The sequence below is a fragment of the Alexandromys fortis genome, unplaced genomic scaffold, assembly GCF_014885135.2.
Source record: "Alexandromys fortis isolate MF-2015 unplaced genomic scaffold, M_Fortis_MF-2015_v1.1 scaffold_231, whole genome shotgun sequence".
NCBI classification, from domain to species: Eukaryota; Metazoa; Chordata; class Mammalia; order Rodentia; family Cricetidae; genus Alexandromys; species Alexandromys fortis.
In genome coordinates this window covers 542,708-569,820 of record NW_026068613.1, presented here as the reverse complement: position 1 = coordinate 569,820, position 27,113 = coordinate 542,708, and the positions used below count along the sequence as shown (strand labels likewise).

General features: G+C 46.0%; 1 protein-coding gene across 2 annotated transcripts in view; it reads left to right on the top strand.

Annotated features, from left to right (window-relative positions):
• Clmp (CXADR like membrane protein) overlaps window positions 1-27,113 on the top strand; it is a 113,357-nt gene that overhangs the window by 67,572 nt on the left and 18,672 nt on the right. The window contains exon 2 of one of the 2 annotated variants that reach the window (XM_050133494.1): window positions 16,316-16,473. In XM_050133494.1, the coding sequence (XP_049989451.1) occupies window positions 16,316-16,473 (158 nt within the window). Of the gene's footprint in view, window positions 1-11,675; window positions 11,834-16,315; window positions 16,474-27,113 lie in introns of both variants that reach the window. The other variant, XM_050133495.1, reaches the window with a different exon arrangement.

Below are 27,113 nucleotides of genomic sequence, written 5' to 3'. Positions count from 1 at the left end.
GAATTATGCTTCTATCCCTTATTGTGTGGTTGTAGCAAGCTAATCTTCCTATTCCACGTCTGTCTGTGGTAATGAGGGTTACTGAAAAGATGGAAAATGGAAACAAATGTTAATCAAGTAGCAGTTTTTGCATATACATGCCCAGAAAATCTTTAGCTATCTAAGTGTGATGGTACAGATCTATAATCCTGTCACTCACGAAGCTAACAGAGAGAATGAATCATGAGTTTTTTTTTTTGTTTTTCGGGTTTTTTTTTTTTTTTTGGTTTTCGAGACAGGGTTTCTCTGTGGTTTTGGAGCCTGTCCTGGAACTAGCTCTTGTAGACCAGGTTGGTCTCGAACTCACAGAGATCCGCCTGCCTCTGCCTCCCAAGTGCTGGCATTAAAGGCGTGCGCCACCACCGCCCAGCTTGAATCATGAGTTTGAAGCCAACCTCAGTAAAAAGGAAAGCTTAGTAAGGATGGCAGGTTAGCTCAGCGGGTAAAGGCATCAGACGCTAAGCATGGCTATTTGAGTTTCATCCCTGAGACCCACGTCGGGGAAGCAGAGAACATCTCCACCCACTGTCCTGCAACCTCCACGTGTAGAGTGGCATTTTCTCACGTGGCTGCACACATACACACATAAAATCAGAAAAAAAGATTATCATCTATTGTTAAGCAACATTTCTACCCAAGAGAGATAAATGTATCTGATAGCATGTCTGTATAGTCATTTTTAATCATCCTGGGTAGGATTTCTCCATGCTCAGAAAACACGGCTTGCTCTGCTGGTCCATTTGTTTATGTCCTCTGCCCCTGCTGTCTCTTCCTAGAAAGTGACTGAGGAAGGAGAAGAGGTAGAACTCAAACTCCCCTTTTGTTTGTTACTAGCTGTGATAAGACAGAGACTGGATGGAGGCTTTCCTGCATCTGTGGATTTGAGACACCAACATCCTCTGTTCTTCATTGTCACTGGTCCCTAATGAAGCACTATCACCCTCTGGAGAAGTGCCTACTTCCAAGTCCCCTCTTCTGTTCAGATCTCCTCCGTCAGTAATAAAAGATTTAGATTTAGAAAGTGCCTTAGCACTTGGAGTGAGACAGAGGCTGTAAATAGATATGCTGATGTAATAAGCCCGCGTGAGATCTAGACCTCTGAAAGTGTCATTCATAATCAAACGCACACACTCGGGCTGATCTGTGGATTGGCGCAGGCATGATTGCAGCAGACTCTGGACAGGGATGTGTATGTATGTGTTCCACTACTTCAGGACGCTTTTGCTGTGGTTCATATTCTCAGAAATAGTCGTATATGAGCAGTTTGACACATCTTTGATGCAGACTAGCTTGCCTCACTGGCCTAAAGCCTCGATGGCGACTTAGATGACCTTCCGCACGCCTGCTCTAGTTTGAGGTTCTCGATCCCAAATAACCAGCATATTCCAGAATTTTCTAAGTAGGGTAAATTACTGGCCTAGAACAGTCTAAATTTCAAGGCAGAGAGAGCCTTGAACTACTGACATCTCAGCATCTCTAACCATCTGATTTGGGGGGGGGAGAGGGCTTTGTTCTTTGGTTTTTAATTTATGTTATTTTATTTATGTGTGTACATGTGTGAATACACATATATGATGTGTGTGCCTGTGTCTGGAGAGGCCAGAAGAGTTCCCTTGGCGCCAGAGATACAGGCATTGCTGAGCACCTGATGTGGGTGCTGGGATCCAAATGCTGAGCATGGTAATTGAGCAAGCAGCAAGTGTTCTTAACAGCCAAGCCAACTCTCCAGCCAATTCTTTGGTCTTCTGTTTTTGTTTTGTTTTAGGTAGGCTCTCACTCACTCTATAGCCGGGCTGGCCTTTATTTTTAGCAATCCTCCTGCTGCCATCTCCCGGATGTCGGTATTATAGGCATGTGGCTCTGGCACAGGTTGTAGGTTTTGTTGTTGTGGTTGTGGTTGTTGTTGTTTTTTGGGTTTTGATGTTGTTGCTATTTGTTTTGACACAGGGTTTCTCTGTGTAGCTCTGGTTGACCTGGAACTCACTCCATAGACCAAGCTGGCCTTGAACTCAGATCTGCCTCCCAGGTACAGGGATTAAAGGCAGGTACCACCACTGCTCAGCTTGGTGGGACAAATTTCCCTCCTCATCCGTTTTATTTTCTGCCCTGTGACAGTACAGCACAGCATCTGAGTAATTGTTTTTTTTTTCTTCTCACAGTGTCTTCTGTAGCTAAAATAAGTGTTTTTGGACTTAGACAAACAAAGCACACATCTGTTTAAGTTGCAAGGGTAAAATGTTGACCTTAAGGTGTTAAAATTTATTAAAAACCGGGGTTGGAGATATGGCTCATTGTGGGAACACTGGCTGCTCCTACAGAGGACCTGGCTTCAAGCACTCCCATGTGGCTTACAAATGGCTGTAACTCTAATTCAAGGGGACCCAGCACTCTCTTCTAAGGCCTCTTTGGGCACCAGTCATACATGATACGTCAACATATTTATACGCAAGACGCTTAGAAATATAAGATAAAACTTTTCAGTTTTGAAGTATTAAAACACTGTTAGTTTCTTGTTCCTGGATAAGATTCTCTGAAAAACCTGCTCTTTTCTGGGGTTTCCATTTGTTGCATGGGCCCTTGAATATTAAGTGCATGTAGCTTCAGCACATAACACCAAAGGTTGCACAGTGCTGATCAAGCAAGTCCAAAAGAGTCTAATACTCTTTCCGTTGTGCGCTCTGTTAGGGGACACCAAGGTGGGGCACTTGTTAATTCCCCCTGAGTGAATTCTGCCCCCCATGTGGATTAAGGCCTCTACAGAGCAGAAAGGAATGCCATAGCCCTGGGGACCCGTTCTGCATTCTTTCCAAGAGCGCGCTGAGGAAGGGAAGGAAACAAGGAAACAAAAGAGGCCCTTTGGGTCAACTGTAAGAGCACAGCATGGTCAGGACCCACACCCGCACACAGGAGCACACATTGTGTATCTCCTACCTGTATGGCATAAATCCATCAAATCAGTAAATGCTTCACAGTGAGAAATGTTTTTATTTTATTTGTTTTTAATTCCCCCCCCTTACTTCCTCCCCTCACAAGAAACATTTTGAATATTCAGTTTAGCATCCACGTATAAGGATCTTCTTTGCAGCCCCTGCATAACTGTATGTGAATGGAAAATGTACTATTCTGCAGCCCATTCTGCTATCAGACAGTGTGATCAACAGCAAGTCTCTCAACACATTAGCTCCAGGTCTGGGTGGAGCTCCGTGGCAGAGTGCTCGCTTAGCCTATGGCAGGCCCTGGGTTCCGTCCCCAGCCCTGCAAAACAAAAGGCCAGCAACCACCACGTGTTAAACTCAGATGCTGCCCCATCTTTTGTAAATGAATCACGTGATTGTGTAGGTAATGTGTGATTACAGAACTGAAGTTCCATCTCCCAATCCATTGTTTTATGGTTGAACCAGTTATGCCATAGGATATAATTCTGCCCCAAGGTTGTTATTCTTAAAAAACGATTACCGGGCGGGCTGGCTGAGCCCCGCCTTGAGAAAGTGGCTACAGAAGGGCACGCTTCCTTGGCCCACGGTGGCGGCAGGTAACAGACACGTAATCACAGGAAATAGCCATAAGCATTTATTAAGGAAGAGGGAGAAAGAAAGACAGAGAAAAGAGATAAAAGGAGAGAGGAGAGATAAAAGAAGAGAGAGACAGAGAAAACGCGTGCGCATGCTAAGGAAGCAGAAAGAGGAAGGGTCCCAAGATGGCGATGGGCTGGTCAGAGGTTATGGGAGTGGGCGTGGCTATGGCAGGGACCAAAAGAATAACACAAGGAACAATACGCAACAGGTTTATGATGTACTTGATTTTTTTTAAATCTAAAGAAGCCCTTTTTCTCACGTGAAAAATTCATAAATATAAACAACATGATAAACTTTTCCTTTAAAAGATCACATTGGGGCTAAAGAGACGGCTCAGCGGATAAAGTGCCGGCCACTCAGGCATGAGGACCTGAGCTCAATCCCTTGCATGCATCCGTGCAGAAAACACGCGTGCAGTGACTCACACTTGCAATCCCAGTGCCGGAGGGGTGAAAACCGGCGGGTTCCTGGGGCTTTTTAACCAGTCAGTCTAGCCTGCTTAGTGAGTTCCAGACCATTGAGAGACCCTGGGGGCGGGGAGGGGGGTGTTGATTTCTGACCTACACACACACTCAAACCCATGAACACACAGACATAGAAAATCAGGTTGAATATGGTAAAAATGATACCCGTAGGTATTGGTTCATATAGAAACCTGGTATCTGATAAAGTGCAATTGAACTTCCAGTGAAAACAGATCGTGGACATTCGTTAACTGTGGAGCCATGATAAGTTTAGAGGCTAAGACCTCAAAAGCGTCTCCTGTAACTCTGGCCGAGTCGGACGGCACCCTAAGGTGTGTACATGTGGCTGAGGTTGTATTCTGTTAACCTCAGTCACTGGTCTCTCGCTGATCTGGAGCCAGGAGGGAGGCTGAGCTACAGACAGATAAGCAAGTCACACACTGAATGACACAAAAATGAGGAGCCCTCCTGACACGTCAGATGCTGCCCCTGCCTCCCCACACAGGAAACCCTGTTACTTGTTTGATAGACTCTTTCCTTCTTGTTCTGGGGATTAGACCTAGTGCCTTATGCATGCTAGGCAAGGGACCTACCCCTGAGCTCTAGTCTCCGCCCTCTTTCCACTCTTTATTGTGACATAGAATCTCACAAAATTGCCCTGGAATTTGCAGGCCTTGGGCTCACTCTTTAGTCGAAGCAGATCTTGAACTTGTGAGCCTCCTGCTTCAGCTTCCCCAGTGGCTGGAATTACAGGTCTGGGCCTCCACGCCTGGCTCTTTTGCAACCTATTATTCTGTCCCGCTGACCCTCTCCTTATAACTGTGCCAAGTATTCTTTACACACGTTTCTCCAGCTTTATCATGTCCTAGTCACATTCCTCGGAGGGCAATCTGTTTTTGTTTTTGTATCAGTCTCTTCCAGCTTTTAGCACCTCACCCTGCCTCATTTGCTAACACGGCTCATAGAAGGTGCAATGGGACTGACTGCCCCTCCTCTGTAACATCATAGCACGTGTTACATAAGTGCAGTCTGGACTTAATCCACAGTCATATCAACTAGTAGCCAATCCAATTCTTGTTTGATTCCAGGTTCCAACCCTGTACTTGTGTCTGGGTGTAACTTTCAACTTGTCTCTATTAAATTTCCCCTTGTGTTTGGCTCAGAATCCCAGCTAAAAGACAGTTATGTACCCGCAGAGTACCCAATTGGATTAACTTGTCTGCCTAGCTTGGTATGTATATTTAATAGAAATTATCTGCTTCCCACTGATTTTGCAAGGTAAAGGCAGTGATCTTAGGGACAGGGGTGGTCAGAAGTGAGCTGTCTCCACGCTGCTTCCTATAAACTGATTGGCTTCCGCTATGTGGCCTCGGATTTCTCTTCTCTAAACAGAACTGATAGCATTAGCTTACTGTGTGGTCCTGGGCCTCACTCGGGAGAAGGCATTTGAATGAGCTGAGTTAGCTGTTCCATTAATTGAAGGAGTCACTAACCATCCGCCTCCCAAGGCCTTTAGGGGACAAGAGACCCACACCTTTGCATCCCCAGCACCATCTGCACTTGGGAAGTGAAGGGTGGAAGGTTTTAGTGTGGGTGGACATGAAGCCACAGATTGAGACTGTCTGTCACAGAGGATAGTGGGCCCTCATCTTTTCTTTTTTTTCCCCTTTTTTGAGACATGGTCTCATGATACAGCCTTGGATGGCTTGGAATTCACTGTGTAGACCAGGCTGCCTTCAAACTCAGCGATCCACCTGTGTCCGCCTCCAAGTGCTGGGATGAAAGGCGTGCACCGCCACACCTGGCTGGAGACTTCATCTTGAATCAGCCTCTGTTGCATCTACAAAACTTAGGGCTGGGGATGTGGCTTGTGGTAAAACATGTGCCCAGCAGGTCTCAGCACTGCAGGAACAAAACAGAATAAAAGCTTACCCCGTTACACTTAAACCAACGCTGGGCTCTCCCTTCCCCCTCTTCTGTTCCCCTCTCTCTGCCCCCCTTTCCTCCTCTTTTTATCCCCCTCGCCATCTTTTCCCTTATCCCCACCTCCCCTCCCTTCCTTCCCCCTTCCCATTGTTTGTGTAAAACCAGCCCTCGGACTAAGGTATGAAGAGGAGGAGTCCCTGTGTCCGGTCTCCTGACCACAGCCTATGGCTTGGTCCTTGTGCTCACCTCACTATCTTAGAGAGTCCTGCAACAAAAACCCTCTGGGGTGTGGGGACTAGCCTAACCAGACATCATCCCAGTTTCCAGATGTTTGAAATTCCACTGGCAAACTTCAAGCCTCATTCCTTTAGCTTTAGGCCTTGTCTAAATACCAAATGTGCTCGCATCCGAGAAGTCGTTGAAATGTATCTGGTGGTTAGCAATTCATAGCTGATGCAGCCTTCTCTCCTCTCTCTCGCTCAATAATTTTTAATTTTACTTTTATTTTAGGTGCACTAGTGTTTGCCTTCATCTATGTCTGTGTGAGTGTATCAGACCTTGGTGTTACAGACAGTTGTTAGGTGCCGTGTGGGTGCTGGGAATTGAATCCGGGTCCTCTAGGTTCAAAAAGTCAGTGCTCTTAACTGCTGAGCCATCCCTCCAACCTCCTTTTCCTCCTCTCTTCTGAAGATAAATAGGTCCTGTGCTGGCCTGGGTGCTAGGCTGGGGAGGAACCATATGCTTCTCTTGGTAGAAGAGGACCCTCACTAGCTGGCAGTGAGGCTGCTAGTTGGGGAGACTGGCAGAAGCGGCCAGGAACCCCCTACCCCTGGGGTCCTCCATCGGCAGCTAAGGCATGCCCATCCATTCCCTTCTCCCCAGACCTATCTCCTCCCAAAGCCCTCACTATTCTGCTGCGCTTCCCCCGTGCTCTTCTGTTTCTCCCTGTCTTTTACAGTGCAGTGTGACAGTCATTAATAACAACCACCTTCGCTGAGTGTGTGCTCTGGGAGATCCTCGACACCGGCCATGTACAATCCTCCCAGCAACCTTTGGATGATAGTGTTCTTCATCTTCCTTTCACAGAGCAGGGAAGGCTGAGGGAGGCCAGGGACTCTCTGAATCCAGGTGTGATCCCAAAGCTCATTCCTGCCGAGCCATCATGGTGCCTCAGGAAGTGCATACAGTGTTCCAGAAAAGTCTGGATGTCTCACTCGCGTGAATCCACACACACAACCCTCACTGTCCAGAACCCTACAAGCTTGGCTTGAGTCTCTGAGTCTTAAGTCTTGGTCTGTGCAAGGAGAGGTTGATGAGAAGGTTCCCGAAGTCCCTTTTATCCTTTTATTTTTACTGTCTTGTTTTTAGACAGGATAGGCCACTGCAGCCCAGACTAACTTTAAAGTCACAGTACCCAGTGTTTCTTTTGTCTCAGGCTTGCAAGTGCTGGAGCGGCCCTTCCTTTTCCTTTTCTAACTATTCATGATGGTTTCATTCTCCTGAGGCTTACTCATGCATTCTGGGTAAAGAAAAATATGGGAAAGCTCCTCCTACTCAGGTTTAGTGAATGCTAAATGTCCCAGAACCATTGAAAAAAGAAGTATCATTAGCACTCGGGAGGCAGAGGCAGGCAGATCTCTGTGAGTTCGAGACCAGCCTGGTCTACAGAGCTAGTGCCAGGACAGGCTCCAAAGCCACAGAGAAACCCTGTCTCGAAAAANAAAAAAAAAAAAAAAAAAAAAAAAAAAAAAAAAAAAAAAAAAGGGAGTCTACACTACTGTCACCACTAGAGGGCACTCCACTGTACGCTACAGACTTCGATCCCTGCCATGGATAAGTAACCTATTGTAGTGCTCTAATTTTGTAAACTCTGACCTACACGGGCTGATAAATAACTCAGATCCAAACCCCTACACCAAGCTCTGTGGTTTTCCTGGAGCCTACTGTGACTATACATTCAGTAATCATTTCTGTAGCTCATCACCTAGAACCTGGGGACACGTGGGGAGCCTGTACCCACCGGGCACAGGACAAGTGGAAAGCCCTGTTGAGAAAAAGGAGATTGGAGTCACTGGTCAGTCCATTATGTCTTATGTGTATACTCAACAAACTATAAGAGAGAGAAAGAGAGAGAGAGTATGGTTCTTGTGAAAGTTTTCTCTTATCTGGTCTTTTTGAAGGCGGTCTGGAATAATCAAGAGATTCTAATGAAACTCAAGGTTTTAAAAAGCAAAACTTAGGCTGCTCTAAGAGGTAGCCCCTTCCTCACTACAGAGGAGCGGAGGGAGCTGTTTCCAGGGCAGCTCCTCTAACTGTCCCAGGACTAGGGGCCTGCTGGTAACTCTAGGGCAGAAAGGTTAATTCCCCTAGCACCGGTTAAGTGTGGGGACTGCCTGTAAAAAACCCCACTGGGGAAAGCCCACGGCTCCGGGAAAGCATTTTGTTTAAACATAGAAAGTTTTTCTTTCCAAAGTCCCCTTCCAACACCTCTTCCCACAGACAATGCTACGGCAAAATGTCGGAAAGTCTCCCCTTCCCCGCACCCCTGTTTCTCACTAGCTTAGCTAGGCTGTAGTTTCTTCTTAAGCTTTGCCATCTGTAAGGATCCCCCGCCCAAAAAAATTCGTGTTGCCCAGGGACTCCTAGACTAGACTAGCCATAGGGCGGCTGGACTGCCCTTTCCCTCCCACCCAGCAGATGGCAGGCACATGGCAAGCAACTCCCACAAATACTACCAAGGCCCCTACCAGCCCAGGCTGTAGAATCAACATATGGTAATAATTATTATCTTGAGAAGACAAAAGGGTCACAGAACTCCGCAGAGATCCTGGTGGCATCTTGGAGTTGGAGGGGCTGAGGTTCAAGGATCAGAGCAGATTCGCAGGCTCCGATTGATGCTCCCTGCCTCGCTCAAGTCATTTGTATTCACAGAGACACCCTCCTGGTGCTGCTCTGTTTAATTCTGGGTGTGTTATAAATAGAAGCTAGACTTCTGTCAGAGCACACCACCCACACCGCGTTCCGGTCCTCTGGGGACATCTGCCAAATCTGAGCCTCGGTTTCCCTCTAGTGGCCTCTTTCGGCAAGTCTCACAGCCAATCCTTTGCCTTGATTTACTCCGCGTATAGCAAAGGCCTACTGGGTGCACTTGGGTGCTGTTCTCTAGCTTTGTGTGAGGCTGGGATCACTGCACCGGTTTCAGAACAGACAAAAGCTAGCGATTCCTCCTCCAAGCTCATCTCGGTACAATGCACACAGGCCAGTTTCTCAGCTTTCCTGGGGGCTGCCTATGGAAACTGGGGGAGAGTGGATTAGGCTACAGAGAACTTCTGCTCACGTGAGTTGGTTATCAGGACCTCATAGTCGGATTCTTCTTCCCTGTGCCTTGGTCTGCTCCTCAGTAAAATAGGCCTGACTGACTCTCTGCCGTGTGTTCAGACCCACAATGCAAAACCAAAAGCAAAAACCTGTCAGTTTACAGAAAACCTTTCTCACATACGCAGTAAAAGGAAACTGAAAGTATTATTTCTAAACTGATTGCGCTGCAGAAGCTGGGCAACACGTCAGTTTGTTCAGAGACAAGTGTAGCACGTGGGTTTCCTCTCACAGTCTTTCACTTGGCACCCCACTTGTTCCAAGAGCACTTGATGTTTGGGGTACACTTGATAGAAAATGGCAAGAAACAGATGTTGGGTTGGGAGCTGCCTGACATGGGGCTTGGGAACTGAGCTCAGGTCCTCTGGAAGAACAGCCAATGCTCTTCACTGCTAGACCAGCTGCCTAGTCCCATGTTCTGAAAGTTTTTCTTTTCTCTTCATTTTTTTTTCTCTAGACAGAGTTTCCCTATAGCTCTGGAATTTGCTCTGTAGACCAGGCTGTGCTTGAACTCGTAGAGATCCTCCTGTCTCTGCTTCCTGCATGCTGGGATTAAAGGTGTGCACCACCACTATCCATTCTTAACGTTTTTTTTTTAACCCAGGTAGCCCCAAACTTTTGATTCTTCTGTTTAGCCTCCACGTGCTAGGATTTCAGGCACAGTTCACTATCCTCAGTCCTTGTTTTCTTTATTTTAAAGGCAGGGTCTCACTGTCATGTCCAAGTTCAAGTGATCTTCTAGCCTTAGCCCCTGAGCAGCTGGGATTCCAGATGTGTGTCAGCATGACCAGTGAGGTGCTTAGCAATCGCAGCGGTAGCCTTTCACTCACAAAGTGCTAAACACTACAATAGATAGATGACTTACATACAGGGTTTCTCATATTTACAAAGCCCTTACTATAATCAGTTGCCCATAATTTCTCTTCTCTACTTTTGTAAATCCTTCTATTAGGAATAAGTTTCCTTTTTATTACAATGGCGTTTGTCATCTTTTTGTCCACCTAAATGCTTGCCTCTGGAAAACAAAAATCACTCTGGGGTTAGAGCAGTTCATGTGAAAAATATAAAGGTTCTTGATGAAAAATAAGAAGCTGGAAGGTCTTCTCCCACTTAAATGATTGTAACTTCAGGAACAAAAGTTGCCTGTAGCTCAACACAGGGTTCCCATGAGTGCCATCCTTCCGGAAGTCTCTGCTAATAGAAGACAGATCAAGACATAGACTTATATCGTTCATTTTTGTTTTATGTTGTTTGCCAAGGTACTGGGGACTGAACCTGGGACCTCTCGTGTGATAAGCAAACACCTACCACTGAGCTATATCCACAAGCCTCTCTTCGCTTTTTTTATATTTGGTATTATCAAGACAGGGTCTCACTGTGTAGCCTTAGCTGTCCAGGAACTTACTCTGTAGACCGGGCTGGCCTTGAACCCACAGAGGTCTGCCAGCCTCTGCTTCCCAAGTTCTGGAACTAAAAGCATGAGCCACCAGGCCTGACTCAGTCTTTATTCAGAGACAGGGCCTCACTAAATTGCCCAGGTTGGCCTTTAACTCCCTCTGTAACCAAAATTGAACTTGAACCTTTAATCCTTTTGCCTTACCCACCCAAATTTTCTCGGATTATAAACCTATGCTACCAGGCCCAGCAATGATCTTATAACTGATTTTAAATAGCAAACAACAGCAAAACTAGGAAGGGGAACTTACCATGGTAGTTAGTGAGGCAGGAGGGTTGCCATGAGTTTGAGGTTAACCTGGGCTGGATAGTACACTCACAGTCAGCCTGAGCTATGGTATGAAACCCTTTCATGAAAGAAAGAGAAAGGGAGAGAGAGAGAGAGAGAGAGAGAGAGAGAGAGAGAGAGAGAGAGANCTTCTTCTCCAGGACCAGGTTCAATTCCCAGCAACCACATGGTAGATCACAATGTCTGTACCTCCAGTTTCAGGGGATCCAACACCTTCACACAGACATATATTCAGGCAAATATGAATGCACATGAGATAAAAACCAATTATTAAAAACCAATAAGCCACAACCAACTAACACCATAACAAGGAAAGACAATAGGCACCAATAGGGTAAAGTCCAGGGACTCTAAAGCCGCTTTGGTTCTGCTCTTGGGAGGAGCCAGGGGCAGCAAAAAACCTTCTAATACTTCCAGCCTAGGCTCTCCAACGCCTTGGCTTGCCCCTTTCTTGCTCATGGGAGCTCGCATGGCTTCTCGTTGTGATCTCTAACCCGTACATGCTATCATCCAGAGTCTGCGTTGCTCATTAGAGGTTTTTCCTCTTTCCAGTATCCTATTATGTTGGAACGTTGGGAACTCACACTGAGATCAAGAGAGTGGCAGAGGAAAAGGTTACCTTGCCCTGTCACCATCAGCTGGGGCTTCCAGAGAAAGACACCCTGGACATTGAATGGCTGCTCACGGATAATGAAGGGAACCAAAAAGTGGTAAGTACCCTCCTCGCTAGAGCTGCTCTCCTCTCCGCCCTCGCATTTGCTTTCTTCAAACCTTTCCCATCTAATGATAGCCTGAATGATTTCACATGCAAGGCTACAGAAAAGGACCGGGTGGCACACACCTATAATCAAAGCACTCAGGAGACGCAGACAAGAACAACTCCAGCTTGAAGCTAGCCTGGCTACATAGTAAAATCGTGTCTACAAAAAGAGACAGGATAATAGAAGGGTATTTGGGTTGCGAGAGTGTGGGAGTCTTTGGGTTGGGCAGAACTAGCTCACAGCCACCGGGCACTGGGGAAGGGAGTCTGCGCTCTTAGCATCTTTGATTAAGAAGGGGTCTAAGACGAAGCAGCCTGTTCCCCAACCTAGTGGGTAGAACTCCAAGCCCAGAACTCTCTTCCTCCTGCTTCTCTGAAACCATCATCACCTGCCCAGGTTCTGGCTTTACGTAGTCATGACTTCCAGGTTCTAAAGATCCTAGACTATGACAAAGAACACATGACACAGAGGGACACATACCGGACATGAATGACAGTTCAGTGCTGTTCACAGATGTGACTAGTCCACGAGACAACTGCTGGCTCTGAGTCAAGAAATGAAGAAACAGGCTTGGGACTTCCACACTCAATGTAGGTAGAGCCATGATGGGCTTTGGTGTCCCATGCTTCCGGCAGTGTGGACAAGCGCAGCAGGATGCCCTGCACTGCCCGACTATGACTGAGTTACCTACAGTGACCATCCTTTCTGCCTCGGCGGCCTGCAGCCAGGGTCTCCCTTCCTCAGGTGCTCCACGTTTACTGTTCTCATCGACACAGCAGCTCACAGTCGTTTCTATTCAAAGACTCATCTTTTCCTTCAGACTCTGACTGAGGAAGGTTGGGAATAATGAATGGGTAAGAAACCTAATTCCTTAGAAACACCAGTCAGACACAGTAGTTGGCGGTGTGTTGCTGAATGTTAAAATCTAGAATGTGTTCTGTTCTATTATTACCGGTTCTTGCAGACACGTTTATGGGGCATCTATGTTTTTGTCATGGTCTACCCTAGTGACTGAGAAACCATGGTAAGAGGTATTGGCATGTCTGAAGTGTGTGGCATGTCCCTTCATAAGGTCTGCCCTCGCTGTGTGTCTGAGGTCAACTCCATTCTGCTGAACCTCTCTCTGTCTTTAGAACTTACTATGCCGATGAGGAAGTATGTCCTACATCCCATTGGGCAAATTTCTCCATAAGCAGAAATGCTATTCAATGGGGCTCAAGAGATGGCTCAGTGGTTAAGAGCACTAGCTGCTCTTCCAGAGGTCATGAGTTCAATTCTCAGCAAATACATGGTGGCTCACAACCATCTAGAATGAGATCTGATGCCCTCTTCTGGAGTGTAGACAGGCATGCAGGGAGAACATTGCATATATAATAAATAAATATTTTTTTTAAAAAAAAAAAGAAAAAAAAAAACAAGAAAAAAGAAAAAGAATCCCTGTCTTGAAAAACAAAAGAAAAAAGAAAAAGAAATTCTAGTCAACTTTGGATAAGGTTACATTTTCACAAACCAATAGGAAATGTCACAAACTCAGTATGCATTTAATATACCTAGCTATTGAATATCAAAGTGGGACCTATCTTACCTTAAATATATTCCTATCCCTTTTGCCTAGGGTTGGGCAAACTGGTCTAGCATAATCCTATTTATGATTACTAGAATGCCTTGCATCTTATGTGAAGTAAGATTTTTGTGATTTTTTTTTTTAAAAATGTGTCTTGTGTGTCTATGCAAAGGTGTCAGTTCGACTGGAATTGGAGCTACAGACAGTTGTGAGCTGCCATATGGTTGCTGGGAATTGAACCAGGGTCCTTTGGGAGAGCAGCCAGTCCTCTCAACCACTGAGCCATCTCTCCAGCCCATGACTTTTTTTTTTTAAATCTATGACTTGGGGAGTCTTTTAAACTTGCCTTCTTTTTAATGAAGCTTTGCTTCTTTCTCTGATTTTAAAAAAAGAAAAAGAAAGTTTGTCCTTTCCTCCGAATGTTTCTATTACTGATTTCACAGGAGGGTTTGTGCTGGGAGAAGCTAAGGTTTCCACTAAAATACCTCTCAGGATCACACTGGAGTTTATCCTGCTTTCACAGCTGCCTGCATCACCTTGTTGTGTGATCCTGCCTGTCATCTTGCCCTCACAGCATGTCCTCCAAAGACGACCTGTTCTCTGCAGAGCAAGGTCACCTTAACCTGACTGTGTTTACTCTGAGAACGTCTTGGTGGGTCATACACATGCTATTCTCAGCTCTGAACGGAGCAAATGGGAGTTCCTGGAATAAAAGCCAAAGAATAACAGCCCTGAGAAAGACTCTCCTCTGACCAGACTTGAGTCCGACTCCCAAGTCCTAAGTGATCTGGGGCTGCCTTTTTCTGTCCCGCAATCTGTCTTGTGTGAGGCTCCTGCCAAGTCAGTTTGATGAACCTCGCGCTCGGTGTCTGCCCATCTGCGACACTGAATCAACTGGCCAACCTTCACCAAAAATCCTCTCGAGTCAACAGAGACAGAAACGCTTACCTCTGATGTCCTCACTTATCCATTGAGTCCGAGCTGAGCTGATCTCTCTCTCCCCAGCTCACGACCTGGCGGCAGTCATCCCTACAGCCGTCATTACGACCCCAGTGGAGAAGATGCTGCCGCCATCCTAAAGAGGATATTGCTGACTAGTTTCTCTCTTGTGGGTGCTTGTGGTTTATCACCACTCACACAGAACACCTCTTTAACAACCACATGTCTGACTGTTGCCCGAATGTTTTCATTTGCAGTAAAGGGGGAAAAAAAAACCAGCTGCTGACTTATTTGGCCAAACAACCGTACAGGTGAGGCAGTTAGCGTAGGTTTAAAACCACCACTCACCTGGCTTTCTGCAGTCATGGCTTCCTAACTTACCTCCAGCCGACGATCTAAGAAGGGTCATTTGTTCTGTCATTCAGACCCACAGATTTATTTAGCATGCGCTCTATGCCAGTCTAAATGTCAGGATGTAGCTGTGAAGAGGCCATCATATCACTGCCTCCTGGGGGCTTCTGGGAAAAGACGTTCAAGAATTTGAAAGGAAAACAGGGGAAAGGAGCTGGGGAGGTAATGCACTTGATGAGGCCCTTACCCAGAATGCACAAACTCCCGGGTTCAACCCACAGCATCAGTAAACTGGAGGTGGGAGTGCACACATGTAATTCTAGCACTCGTGAGGTGGGACTGGGAAGATCAGAAGTTCAAGGTAATCGGTAGCTGTATAAACAGTAGGAGCACTACAGTCTTGGCTACAGACACCCTGTCTCAGTGAACAAGCAAAGTCTTCCCAGAAACTAGAGCCATTTCAGCATGGTGTTTTGTTTGTTTTGCTTTATGGAGGCAAGACTTTTCACCTTTTCACAGAAGGGAGGCTTTAAGTCTTCTCTTCAACGCATTCAAATTTTTAAGTACTACAATAGTACTTAAAATAGTACTTAAAATAGTACTACCTAAGAACAACCTGCTGCGAGGTGACTGAGGAGAGGGTCACCTAGACAGCGTGGAGAGGCTGGGTAAAGGGACAGTTACAGCTCAGGCAGGCTGGGGCAGGACTGCAAAAACTTCCTCACAGTCCTCAGAATCCTACGCACGATTTAAAACGTACATATTGTTTATTTCTGTAATTTGTTTGTTTGTTTTTGTTTTTCGAGACAGGGTTTCTCTATGTAGCCCTGGCTGTTCTCCAACTCACAGATCCGCCTGCCTCTACCTCCCAAGTGCTAGGATTATAGGCGTGCGCCACCCCCACCTAGCTATTTCTGGAACTTTCAGTCAATGCTTTTGGACAGTGATTGTCTGCAGGTAATTAAACTCCAGAAAGTGAAACTCCAGAGTTAAGTGAAACTAAGAGGATTGCTACATAAAGTCAGAACCTCCCCGCCATCCCCCAAGACTTGATGGAGGAGGAAGAAGAGCTTCCTGTTAAAAAAAAGAAAAAAAGAAAAAAAAAGAAAGAGAAAGAAAGAAAGANGCGCAGCAGTTAAGAGAACTGGGCGTTCTTCTTCTCCAGGACCAGGTTCAATTCCCAGCAACCACATGGTAGATCACAATGTCTGTACCTCCAGTTTCAGGGGATCCAACACCTTCACACAGACATATATTCAGGCAAATATGAATGCACATGAGATAAAAACCAATTATTAAAAACCAATAAGCCACAACCAACTAACACCATAACAAGGAAAGACAATAGGCACCAATAGGGTAAAGTCCAGGGACTCTAAAGCCGCTTTGGTTCTGCTCTTGGGAGGAGCCAGGGGCAGCAAAAAACCTTCTAATACTTCCAGCCTAGGCTCTCCAACGCCTTGGCTTGCCCCTTTCTTGCTCATGGGAGCTCGCATGGCTTCTCGTTGTGATCTCTAACCCGTACATGCTATCATCCAGAGTCTGCTTTGCTCATTAGAGGTTTTTCCTCTTTCCAGTATCCTATTATGTTGGAACGTTGGGAACTCACACTGAGATCAAGAGAGTGGCAGAGGAAAAGGTTACCTTGCCCTGTCACCATCAGCTGGGGCTTCCAGAGAAAGACACCCTGGACATTGAATGGCTGCTCACGGATAATGAAGGGAACCAAAAAGTGGTAAGTACCCTCCTCGCTAGAGCTGCTCTCCTCTCCGCCCTCGCATTTGCTTTCTTCAAACCTTTCCCATCTAATGATAGCCTGAATGATTTCACATGCAAGGCTACAGAAAAGGACCGGGTGGCACACACCTATAATCAAAGCACTCAGGAGACGCAGACAAGAACAACTCCAGCTTGAAGCTAGCCTGGCTACATAGTAAAATCGTGTCTACAAAAAGAGACAGGATAATAGAAGGGTATTTGGGTTGCGAGAGTGTGGGAGTCTTTGGGTTGGGCAGAACTAGCTCACAGCCACCGGGCACTGGGGAAGGGAGTCTGCGCTCTTAGCATCTTTGATTAAGAAGGGGTCTAAGACGAAGCAGCCTGTTCCCCAACCTAGTGGGTAGAACTCCAAGCCCAGAACTCTCTTCCTCCTGCTTCTCTGAAACCATCATCACCTGCCCAGGTTCTGGCTTTACGTAGTCATGACTTCCAGGTTCTAAAGATCCTAGACTATGACAAAGAACACATGACACAGAGGGACACATACCGGACATGAATGACAGTTCAGTGCTGTTCACAGATGTGACTAGTCCACGAGACAACTGCTGGCTCTGAGTCAAGAAATGAAGAAACAGGCTTGGGACTTCCACACTCAATGTAGGTAGAGCCATGATGGGCTTTGGTGTCCCATGCTTCCGGCAGTGTGGACAAGCGCAGCAGGATGCCCTGCACTGCCCGACTATGACTGAGTTACCTACAGTGACCATCCTTTCTGCCTCGGCGGCCTGCAGCCAGGGTCTCCCTTCCTCAGGTGCTCCACGTTTACTGTTCTCATCTACACAGCAGCTCACAGTCGTTTCTATTCAAAGACTCATCTTTTCCTTCAGACTCTGACTGAGGAAGGTTGGGAATAATGAATGGGTAAGAAACCTAATTCCTTAGAAACACCAGTCAGACACAGTAGTTGGCGGTGTGTTGCTGAATGTTAAAATCTAGAATGTGTTCTGTTCTATTATTACCGGTTCTTGCAGACACGTTTATGGGGCATCTATGTTTTTGTCATGGTCTACCCTAGTGACTGAGAAACCATGGTAAGAGGTATTGGCATGTCTGAAGTGTGTGGCATGTCCCTTCATAAGGTCTGCCCTCGCTGTGTGTCTGAGGTCAACTCCATTCTGCTGAACCTCTCTCTGTCTTTAGAACTTACTATGCCGATGAGGAAGTATGTCCTACATCCCATTGGGCAAATTTCTCCATAAGCAGAAATGCTATTCAATGGGGCTCAAGAGATGGCTCAGTGGTTAAGAGCACTAGCTGCTCTTCCAGAGGTCATGAGTTCAATTCTCAGCAAATACATGGTGGCTCACAACCATCTAGAATGAGATCTGATGCCCTCTTCTGGAGTGTAGACAGGCATGCAGGGAGAACATTGCATATATAATAAATAAATATTTTAAAAAAATTTGAATTGAAGATCCCTTACCATCAAAATAAAATATTAAACCATAAATATAGTCAGTAGAGAGACTGGGAACCTTACTTTCCTGATTCTTTCATAGTGTACCTTACAGAAAAATCAGTTTCTTGTATGACTCAGCTTATCCAAATAGCTTAAACTTAGCAAAGCTAGTAAAGACAGAGAGCCTAGGCATACATCTGGTCAGTTTTTGTTAGCCTAAAGGGACCCTAGGAACTCATAAACCTTATTCATTAAACATGTTCCTTATCTAAAAAAATTTTTAGAACTGGGCAAATACTTTAATCCCAGCACTCGGGCCAGAGGCAGACAGATCCCAAATTTGATACCAGTCTGGTCTACTGAGTGAGTTCCAGGACAGCCAGAAATACAGAGATACTCAGTCATGGGGGTTGGGGGACAGAAACAGAACAAAACAAATTTGGAAGCCTGTAGTTGAGCCTAGTTACAAAGATGTAAGCCTTGGCTAGAGTGTAGTCAGGATCAGAGCGAGGAAATGGGAGAGACTTTTAGGGGATAAGTGTTGTGTTGACAAGAATTTCAATTCAGGGTATCCCCAAGTGTATCTAGAAGCTTGTTAGAGAGATGCCCAGGATTGAGGGGCATCCCTCCTCCATATAATGGGACACCCAAAAGGGTGTATAGAACTGCCTGACTCCAGCACGATTTTGCGTTAGACTCTACAAGCTGAGAGACAGCAGGTCACTGCAAGTGAGACACCGAGGAGGTGAGGAGCAGCAGCTGAAGAGATGGACTCTAAAATTTGGGAGTTGAAAATGGTAGGTTGCAGGAGCCAGCAGAAGCAGATGATCTGAACCTGGGAGTGTCAAAATTGATGGTTTGGTTCAGCTAGGAGGGACAGGACCTTTTGGGGGTTAAGTGTCCCTCCCAGGTTTCAGACACCAAATATAAGTGATGTTGCAGAGAAACTATAGAGATAGACCTCTCCTTGGGCAGAAAGAAGGGTTTATTGGGGATCATACTGCCAAGGTCATCTGTAGGGCTGGGGGCAGAGAGCCGAACAAATGCAGAAAAGGAAGCAGAGTTGATATGACAGTCAGCAGGGTAGGGATCTGAACTGATGCAGGCTCTCCAGAACTAGTGCCCTTGCCAGACGGAGTTGACCTTAGGGGAATGGTTAAGGAAGGTTCCTGGGGGAATTGATGGTGGTTTATGATGCACAGAAACACCTTAAGAGGCCTGCCTTTCTGGTAAATAGGAACCTGTAGGCTCGTTTGCACAGTAACAGTCTTTCTGTTTAGGACAACTAGCACTGCCATTTGGGGGGAAAGGGCTGTGGGGGCTGGGGACTGGGGCTTTGGACCTGACAGTGAGCTGCCTGATATGGGGGCTAGGAATTGACTTGGTACCTCCAGAATCTTGTTCTTTGGAAGGTGGCCCGCTTGTTGGTCCTGGGTCCCAGCTACCCAGAACTTAAATAATCACACCAAAACCATATTATTTAAAACACTGCTTGGCCCATTAGCTCTAGCTTCTTATTGGCTAACTCTTACATCTTAACTTATTTCTATTAGTCTGTGTATCGCCTCATGGCTGTGGCTTACTGGCTAAAGTTCTGTCTGGCTCCTGCAAGGCTAAACGGCTTCTCTCTGACTCCAACTCCTTTCTCCCAGCATTCTCTTTAGTTTTCCCCACCTAGCTCTGTTCCCCTATAGCTCTGCTACAGGCCCAGAGCAGTTCCTTTATTAACCAATGATATTCACAGCATACAGAGGGGAATCCCATATCAGTTCTTCTTCACTGAACCATCTTTTCAGCCCCCTATTTTAATTTTTAAAAAAAAAATAATTTTATATGCTTGATGTCTTGAGGAGGCCAGAGTGGGATGTTGGATGCCTTGAAATTGAAGTTTCCAGATGTTTGTAAACCGCTATGTGGATGTTGGAGTTGAATCCAGTCCTCTGGAAGAGCAGCTGGTGCTCTTCAGTGCTCAGCCATCCCCTTCACCACTCTACTTGTTTTAATTTAAGATAATGTATGTATGAAAGCAGGCTCTTGTTGTGTAGCCCATGCTATCCTGGAACTGTCAGTGATGCTCCTTCCTCAGCTTCTCAGGAGCTGAGATTATAGGCATGCAGCACTGTGCTGACTTTGTTCCTTACTGCAGAAATATTTTCATATGTAAGAGTTCCTGTGTGCAGGGTCAGACTTTTTCCACTGTGTTGTATCCAGAGACTGAACTCGGGTTATCAGGCTTGACAAGAAGCACATCCACCCACTGGGTCTTAGCCCATTGCTCTGTAAAGAGCACATTTATAAGAATGGATTCTAGTTAATTTCATATAACCACCTTCTGAGATGTCAGAACAGCCTCGTTTCTAAGTGGGCTTTGTATTCCTCCCCACATCATGCTACAAATGTAGTTAGTTAATTAGCGAGCCCCATGGTAGTAGAGCGCAAGTGCCTGTGGAATTCGTCTGTGGACTTCTCTACAGAGGTCCTGCTGCTGATAGCCTGTGTACTTGATGTATTTGTGCATGGCCCTGGGGATTGTCTAGTGTAAAGTACTAGATGTCATTTGAAGCCAAAGAGAAAAAACAGGCAGTTGGGTCAGAATCGAGAACTTTATCTCCTTCTGCTCTTTTCCCTTTAAAAAAAAAAAAAACTTCCTTTGTTCTTTCATTATTTCTTCTTCCTCCCCTCAGACTAAAGTGTGTATTTGTAAACTGTTATTATTTTTATGATATTTTTGTTTAGTGTGTGTCCGCATATGTACAAATGGAAGTCGGAAGGAAGCTGAAGTCTGTCTCCTTTACCTCATGGGTTCTGAGGATCAAACAAGTTACTAGGGTTGGTAGTAGGTACAGTCACCTGCTGCGTCATCTTTCTAGGCCTAGGCTTTAACATTGTATTTGGTGTGCTATGGCCCTAGGACTCCTAGGAGGACTCTTAGAGGCAAAGCCTTTCCTTTGATTTTTAGGTGGCTGTGCATGTACCGGGTGAGTGTGTATAAATTAAAAACCTTGGCTTGGTGTGTTGTAGCACAGAGTTGCAACTCCACCCCTCATTTAGGAAGTAGAAGTTGAAGGATTAAACATTTTCTGACAGCCTAGGGTAAATGATGAGACTTTATCTTAAGTAAATAAAAAAACAAATCCTGGACTCACCAGTCCCTTTATTCCTATAGCCTACAAATGTAGGCACTCACAGTGAGCGGAGCGGAGCGGTGCCGGCATCTGGGAGGCCTACATGCTTCTGGCATGGTTTTGTTTTTGTTCCATTGTTGTTTTTGAGATAGGGTTTGTCTGTATCCCTGGCTGTCCTAGAACTCTCTTTGTAGGCCAGGCTGACCTCAAACTCACAGAGGCAGTCTACATCTGCCTTCCAAGTGCTGGGATTAAAGGCGTGCACAATGCGGACGTGGCAAAGAACGGCTTCTGGTATTAGAAGTATTCTTAGCAGACTCTTCCCTTTGGCTTGCAGGTGAACAGTCTGCATGTGGCTGACCCGGTGGAGACGGTGCTGCAGCTCCAGGACTGCAGCATCTTCATCAAGATTATTAACACCATGTGAGTATGAGCCATCCAAATCCTAGCTAGTCCTTGAGTGGGACTGCATGTGCTCGATTGGTGGGCTCTCACCAGAAAACCAGGTCGGGCTGAGACACCGTAACCTTGCCTTTCTAGTTACTGGACCTCTCAGTGGGAGGGGTTTCAGCCTTGTCCTCTCCAAAGACCTTCTCACTCTGGCACAGAAGACTCTTCAAGGCCCTATGCACAATTCTAAGAGACTACCCCAAGAACTTCCCATCTTCCTGTCTCAAAAGTAGTCTTCTGTAACCCTCTTTTCATGGTGCACCCTGCCCTGCTCTCTCATTGTTGTGCGTGTGAGATGCACGTGCATGAACGTGGATGCTTGTATGCCGCAGCGCCCAGGAGGAGGTCAGAGGGTAGCTTCAGGAGCTCTTCTCTCCTTCCACTATGGGTTACAGGGATTAAGCTCAGGTCATCAGGCTTGGGAGGCCCAGCCAAGTGTATCTAGGCGGATATGGCTGAGCTGGAGCACTATGGTGGGAACACTAGTGCTGCGAGTGGCCCAGCACAGAGAAGCCTGCTAGAATGGTTTTGTTATCCTTTGAAATTTTCTCTTTTGGGGGTGGGGTGTCTCACCATCCCCCTGTGAAACTCATCAGGAGTTTCAGACCATTGACTTAATGCCACTGGCTCTTCTTTTTTGTTGTAGTTGTGGCTTTTTGAGACAGGGTTTCTCTTTAAGTTTGGAGCCTGTCCATCCTGGAACTAGCTCTTGCAGACTTGATTGGCCTGGAACTCACAGAGACCCACTGCCTCTGCCTCTCGAGTGCTGGGATTAAAGGCGTGTGCCACCACCACCAGCTGTTTTTTAGACAGGGTTTCTCTGTAGCTATGGCTGTCCTGGAACTAGCTTGTAGTATAGGCTGGCCTTGAATTTAGAGATCTGCCTGCCTCTGTCTCCCGAGTGTTGGGATTAAAGGTGTGAGTCCACCACTGCCAGCTTTTCTTTTTTCTTTTTTCTCAGTCCCTTCCTCCTTCCCTCCCTCCCTCCCTCCTCCCTCCCTCCCTCCCTCCCTCCCTCCCTCCCTCTCTCTCTCTCTCCCTTCCTCTCTCCTACTCTGTCTCTCTCTGCCTCTGCCTCGTCCAGAATACCAGGCCTTTATGGCCTCATTATTTCCTTGTTCCAATTTATTCCCATAAGTGTGATTTCAAGAATATTACATCTCCTTTGCTTGTAGTGCTTCCGTAACTCTCTGTGGCTGGCGGATTGGAATCCTAAACGCTTATTTGTTTGCTTTTTATATTGAGGCAGGGTCTCATGTAGCTAGCCTCAACTGACAATGTAGTTGAAGGATGGTCTTGAATTTGTCTCTCTGGTGCTAGGAAGGCCTAGATAATTTTTACTATTTTCAAACCGTAATAAAGTGGTAGATTGAGGCATCTGTCATCAATGGTGGGTAAATCCATTAGGCTGGCAATACCTAGCCCACCATTTAATTTTACTATTACTAAAAGGCAAGCGACTAGATACAATACCCTCTGTGTTGTAATATACATTAGTGTGTGTGTATGTAGGTATATGTGTGCTTTTTTTGAAATCAGAATAGATGAGTTTTTCTTCTTTTTTTTTAATATTTTTTTTAATNGCTAGAAATACAGGCACAGATTACAATATGCAGCTCTGGTCTAGGTCTCCAAACATTCCTGAAGAAAGCATAGCAGCACAGGCTCCCAGGCTGGGAACTCCCAAACAGCGGCGAGGGTGGCGGAGTTAAAGATGTGAGCCTGGAGGGGCTGCGTGGAGGATCTCCCAGCCGTACTAGGGACTTTAAAACTGTTCCTATAATAACGTCATGGAGTTTTAGAAAGATTTTAAGAGTTATAGGGACATGTTTCATTTTTAAGGCAACCACGCTGACACAGGTACACTTATTTAAGAGAACCTAAAGTACAAGCAAGCACAATTTCATACTATCCAATGAAGGCTTCCCTTCCCCCACCTCCTCCTCATGCTTCTCTTCCCCTTGAGGCGTGCTTTAGCAAGTGCACACACACACACACACACACACGCACAGATACAGACACATGCACAAGCACACACACGCAAAGAAAAATTTTAAAACATTTTTTTAATCTCACTTGTCTGTCCCAGACTGGCCTTAATGCTCGTGAAGGCGGAGACTGCAGGCATTCACGGCCCCACCCAGTTTACAATCGTTTAAACCACAGTCACGAGTACTTAGGAATCTCAAGATAGAGCTAAGAAAGAAATTGTGGGCACAGCTGCCAGGACTTTTAGCTTCCAGGGCGTTGAGAAGAGAGCGGGGCGGAGGGAGGCGGGGAAGAGACGGGGAAAGGCTGAAATAGACGGGTGTGCTAAGTGGGCTAAGCAGTGACGCAAATCACAAGTTTAGCTTTGCATTTCAAATTGAGAAGTGTTTTTCTCTCTTTTGTCTGGGATGCTCAGAACAGGCAGGGAACATCTGGGGGTGAGTAGGCAGTCCTGGGAACTCGTGGATCTCAGTCTCGGTAGTATAGCCAAAGAATTCATGCACTTTTTTCCTTTGTCCTAAGGTTGAATAAACTTCAAAAGGGAGATTGACCACCCCTTCCCAAAAGTCAGTCGGCAGCATACAGCAGAAATTTTCTAATGTTCTCCTCAGATTAAGAAATCAAAATGGGGGATGGAGAGATGGCTAGGGGATTAAAAGCACTGACTGTTCTTCCAGATGACCCAGGTTCGATTCCCAGCACCCACATGGCAGCTCACAACTCTGTAACTCCGGTTGTAGGGGACCTGACACCCATGGCAAAAACACCAATGCACATTTAAAAAAAAAAAAAAAGGAAGAAAAAAAAGAAATTATAACAGAAATTATCCAGTTCCCATGGTAACCTCTTACACATCAATGTTTCCTCTCCCCTTTGATTTTGAGCAAGAAAATCCCTGATGGAAAACAACAGAAACCAGGTGCCAAAGTGGCTGAGAGGGTTAAGGTAAAGGTTGGCGACCTGAGTTCAGTCACATGGTGAAAGGAGAGAACTCATTCCCACAAGCAGCCTTCTGGCCTCCGCTCACATGCCTTGGCTTTCACAAACACACAAATAAATAAATACAAATGGAACAGACAACCAATTTTGCAATTGCTTCACAGGCCACAGCGCAGCCGAGGAGCTGCCAGACTGTGTGGCGGTTTCATCCGGTCCACACAAGTTGTAACAAGTTGACCCAGGTCCTCCAGGACCTCCCTAAACACAGCCTCGTGATAGCTGTAATTCATTCATTTACTTCTTTTGTTTATTTGCAGAAGGGTTGGATGGCCTTTCATTGCTCTGTCAGATGACTACGTACAGTTTACTCTCATCACTTCCTTTTTCTACAATTAAGATAATCAGGCTGGCCGGATGACTCAGTGGGGAAATGCAATGGCTGCCAAGCCTGCTGACCTGAGTCTGGTCCCAGGGACCGACTTGGTGGAAAGAGAGAATCTGCTCCTACAGATTGTTCTCTGACCTCTATACATGCCCGTTTGTGTGCCTACAAGTCCTGTGTGCATGCGCATGCACACCTATACACAGGCACACACACACAATAAATCCAATTAGCCAAGTATGGTAGTGCTCACTTTTCATCCCAGCACTCAGAAGGTTGAAGCAGGTGAATCTGATCCAGGATAGACAGGAATGTATAGTGAAACCTCGTCTTTAAAAAAAAAAAATGTTGCAGAGGTACTGTACTAACCAGGGACAGGAAAAGCTATACACAAAAGGCAGCCTACGTGAATGTTTCTTGAGCAAAAATAAGAAGAGAGGCACTTCTGAAGGAGAAGGGTTATGATCATTGCCAAGGACACCAGAATCAAGCAACACCGGAGCCAGGTGTTGGCAGCACCCAGGGCTTTTGAGTCTGAGGCAGGACCGCCCAGCTTCTGCTGTAACATTTCTTAGCTACAGCAACGAAAGCTACTGTTGTTCACAGAGAAACCAATCAGTTTTCATAGCCTGGAACTTGCTTTGTAGCCCAGGCTAGCTACAAACTAGTGATCGTTCCGCCTTGGCATCCTGAGGTCTGAGATTCTAGGCGTTTGTTACCACGTCTGTTTCTCTCCTTACTGGTTTTCAGTCATTTCATGAGTAAAATAAAAATCCCCGACACGGTACCATTTTTCCTGTCGTAGGTCACAGTCTTACCTCTTTTTCGGAAGTTATCCTTTAATTTCTCCACTCTCATTTCCTTTGTGTTGTCTAATTCCCAGCGCCGTGCCAAGCAGAGGCTGTGTGGATTTGTCTTAAGACCAGGTAATGCTGTAGCCCGGGCTATCTTCAGACTCAAGTCCCTCAGCTCCCAATTGCTGGGGTTGTGGGTGTGAATCACTGCTTCTGACTCAGAGAATGATTTTAGGGTAGGGCTATTGGATGCAGAGCTGGAAAGTCCCCAGCTAAAGCTCGCGGCTGGACATAAAATCAGACAGCCGTACCGGGTTCCCCGGATGTGCCCAACATTATAGTAAGTACATCCAGCGACCTGTCTGCCCATTTCCGAAGTCTTTCCCAGTTGTTCCTCAAAGGAAAATGGTTAAGACTGAAGTGTAGCTCGGTGGCAGCTTGTGCTCAGCATGCACAAGGCCCCAGGTTCAATGGTGAGTCCCCAAAAGGAGTTTTAAAAAATGGTACAAAGAAATACCACGGGGGCTGGAGAGATGGCTCAGTGGTTAAGAGCATTGCCTCCTCTTCCAAAGGTCCTGAGTTCAATTCCCAGCAACCACATGGTGGCTCACAACCATCTGTAATGGGGTCTGGTGCCCTTTTCTGACCTGCAGCATACACACAGACAGAATATTGTATACATAATAAATAAATATTAAAAAATTTTTAAAAAAATGGTACAAAGAAATACCACGGATGAGAGCAGAGTGTAGGAATCCTTCCCAGCCTGTCACCATAGGAAAGGTTTCACAAGAAGAATGAACAGGCTTCTTTATGTGGAGACAGAGAGAAAGAAAAATTACCTAAGTGGAGCAACACAGTCGGGAAAGGCCAGGGTGGATCACAGAAGATGCACAACCCATGTTGATGACAGGGAAGCCAAGCGAGCTGCTGGTCCTCAGCCGTGTGAAATGGACCCTTTGGGAAGGACATTAGGAGAGTAGTGCGGTGGTGATTTTGAAACCCCTAGGCTGAGCCTGGTCATCTTTTAAAGGCATAAGGAGCCATTAGAGGTTTGAGCCAAAGGAGCGAATGTGCGCTTCATATTCATAAGACTGACTTGACAGTATTTTGTAGCGTCGATGAGAAAGGTCAGAAACACACCATAGCCGGAAAGAAGCCAGACCTAGGCAAAGAGCTCGCTCCACATATAGTGGTGTGCACCTATATATAGTCCCAATTATTTGGATGCTGAGGCAGGAGGATTGCTAGACCTTGCCTCAGTCTCTCAAATTCCGGGATTACAGGTCTCTGCCTACACCTGCCCCACAGTACTGGTATGTGAAGGTAAGAGGACAGTACTGGATAAACACATATAAAAATATAATAAGATATAGTGTTTAGTGGTCTCTCCTTCTTTTCTCTCTCTTCCCCAAGATCGTGAGCTAGCTCTTCAGACTAGGAGCTGTGCCTGCCTCTCTGGTTTCTCTGTGCTAGGCAATGTCTGATATGGAAGCTCTGAGAAAGATCTCGTCTTCT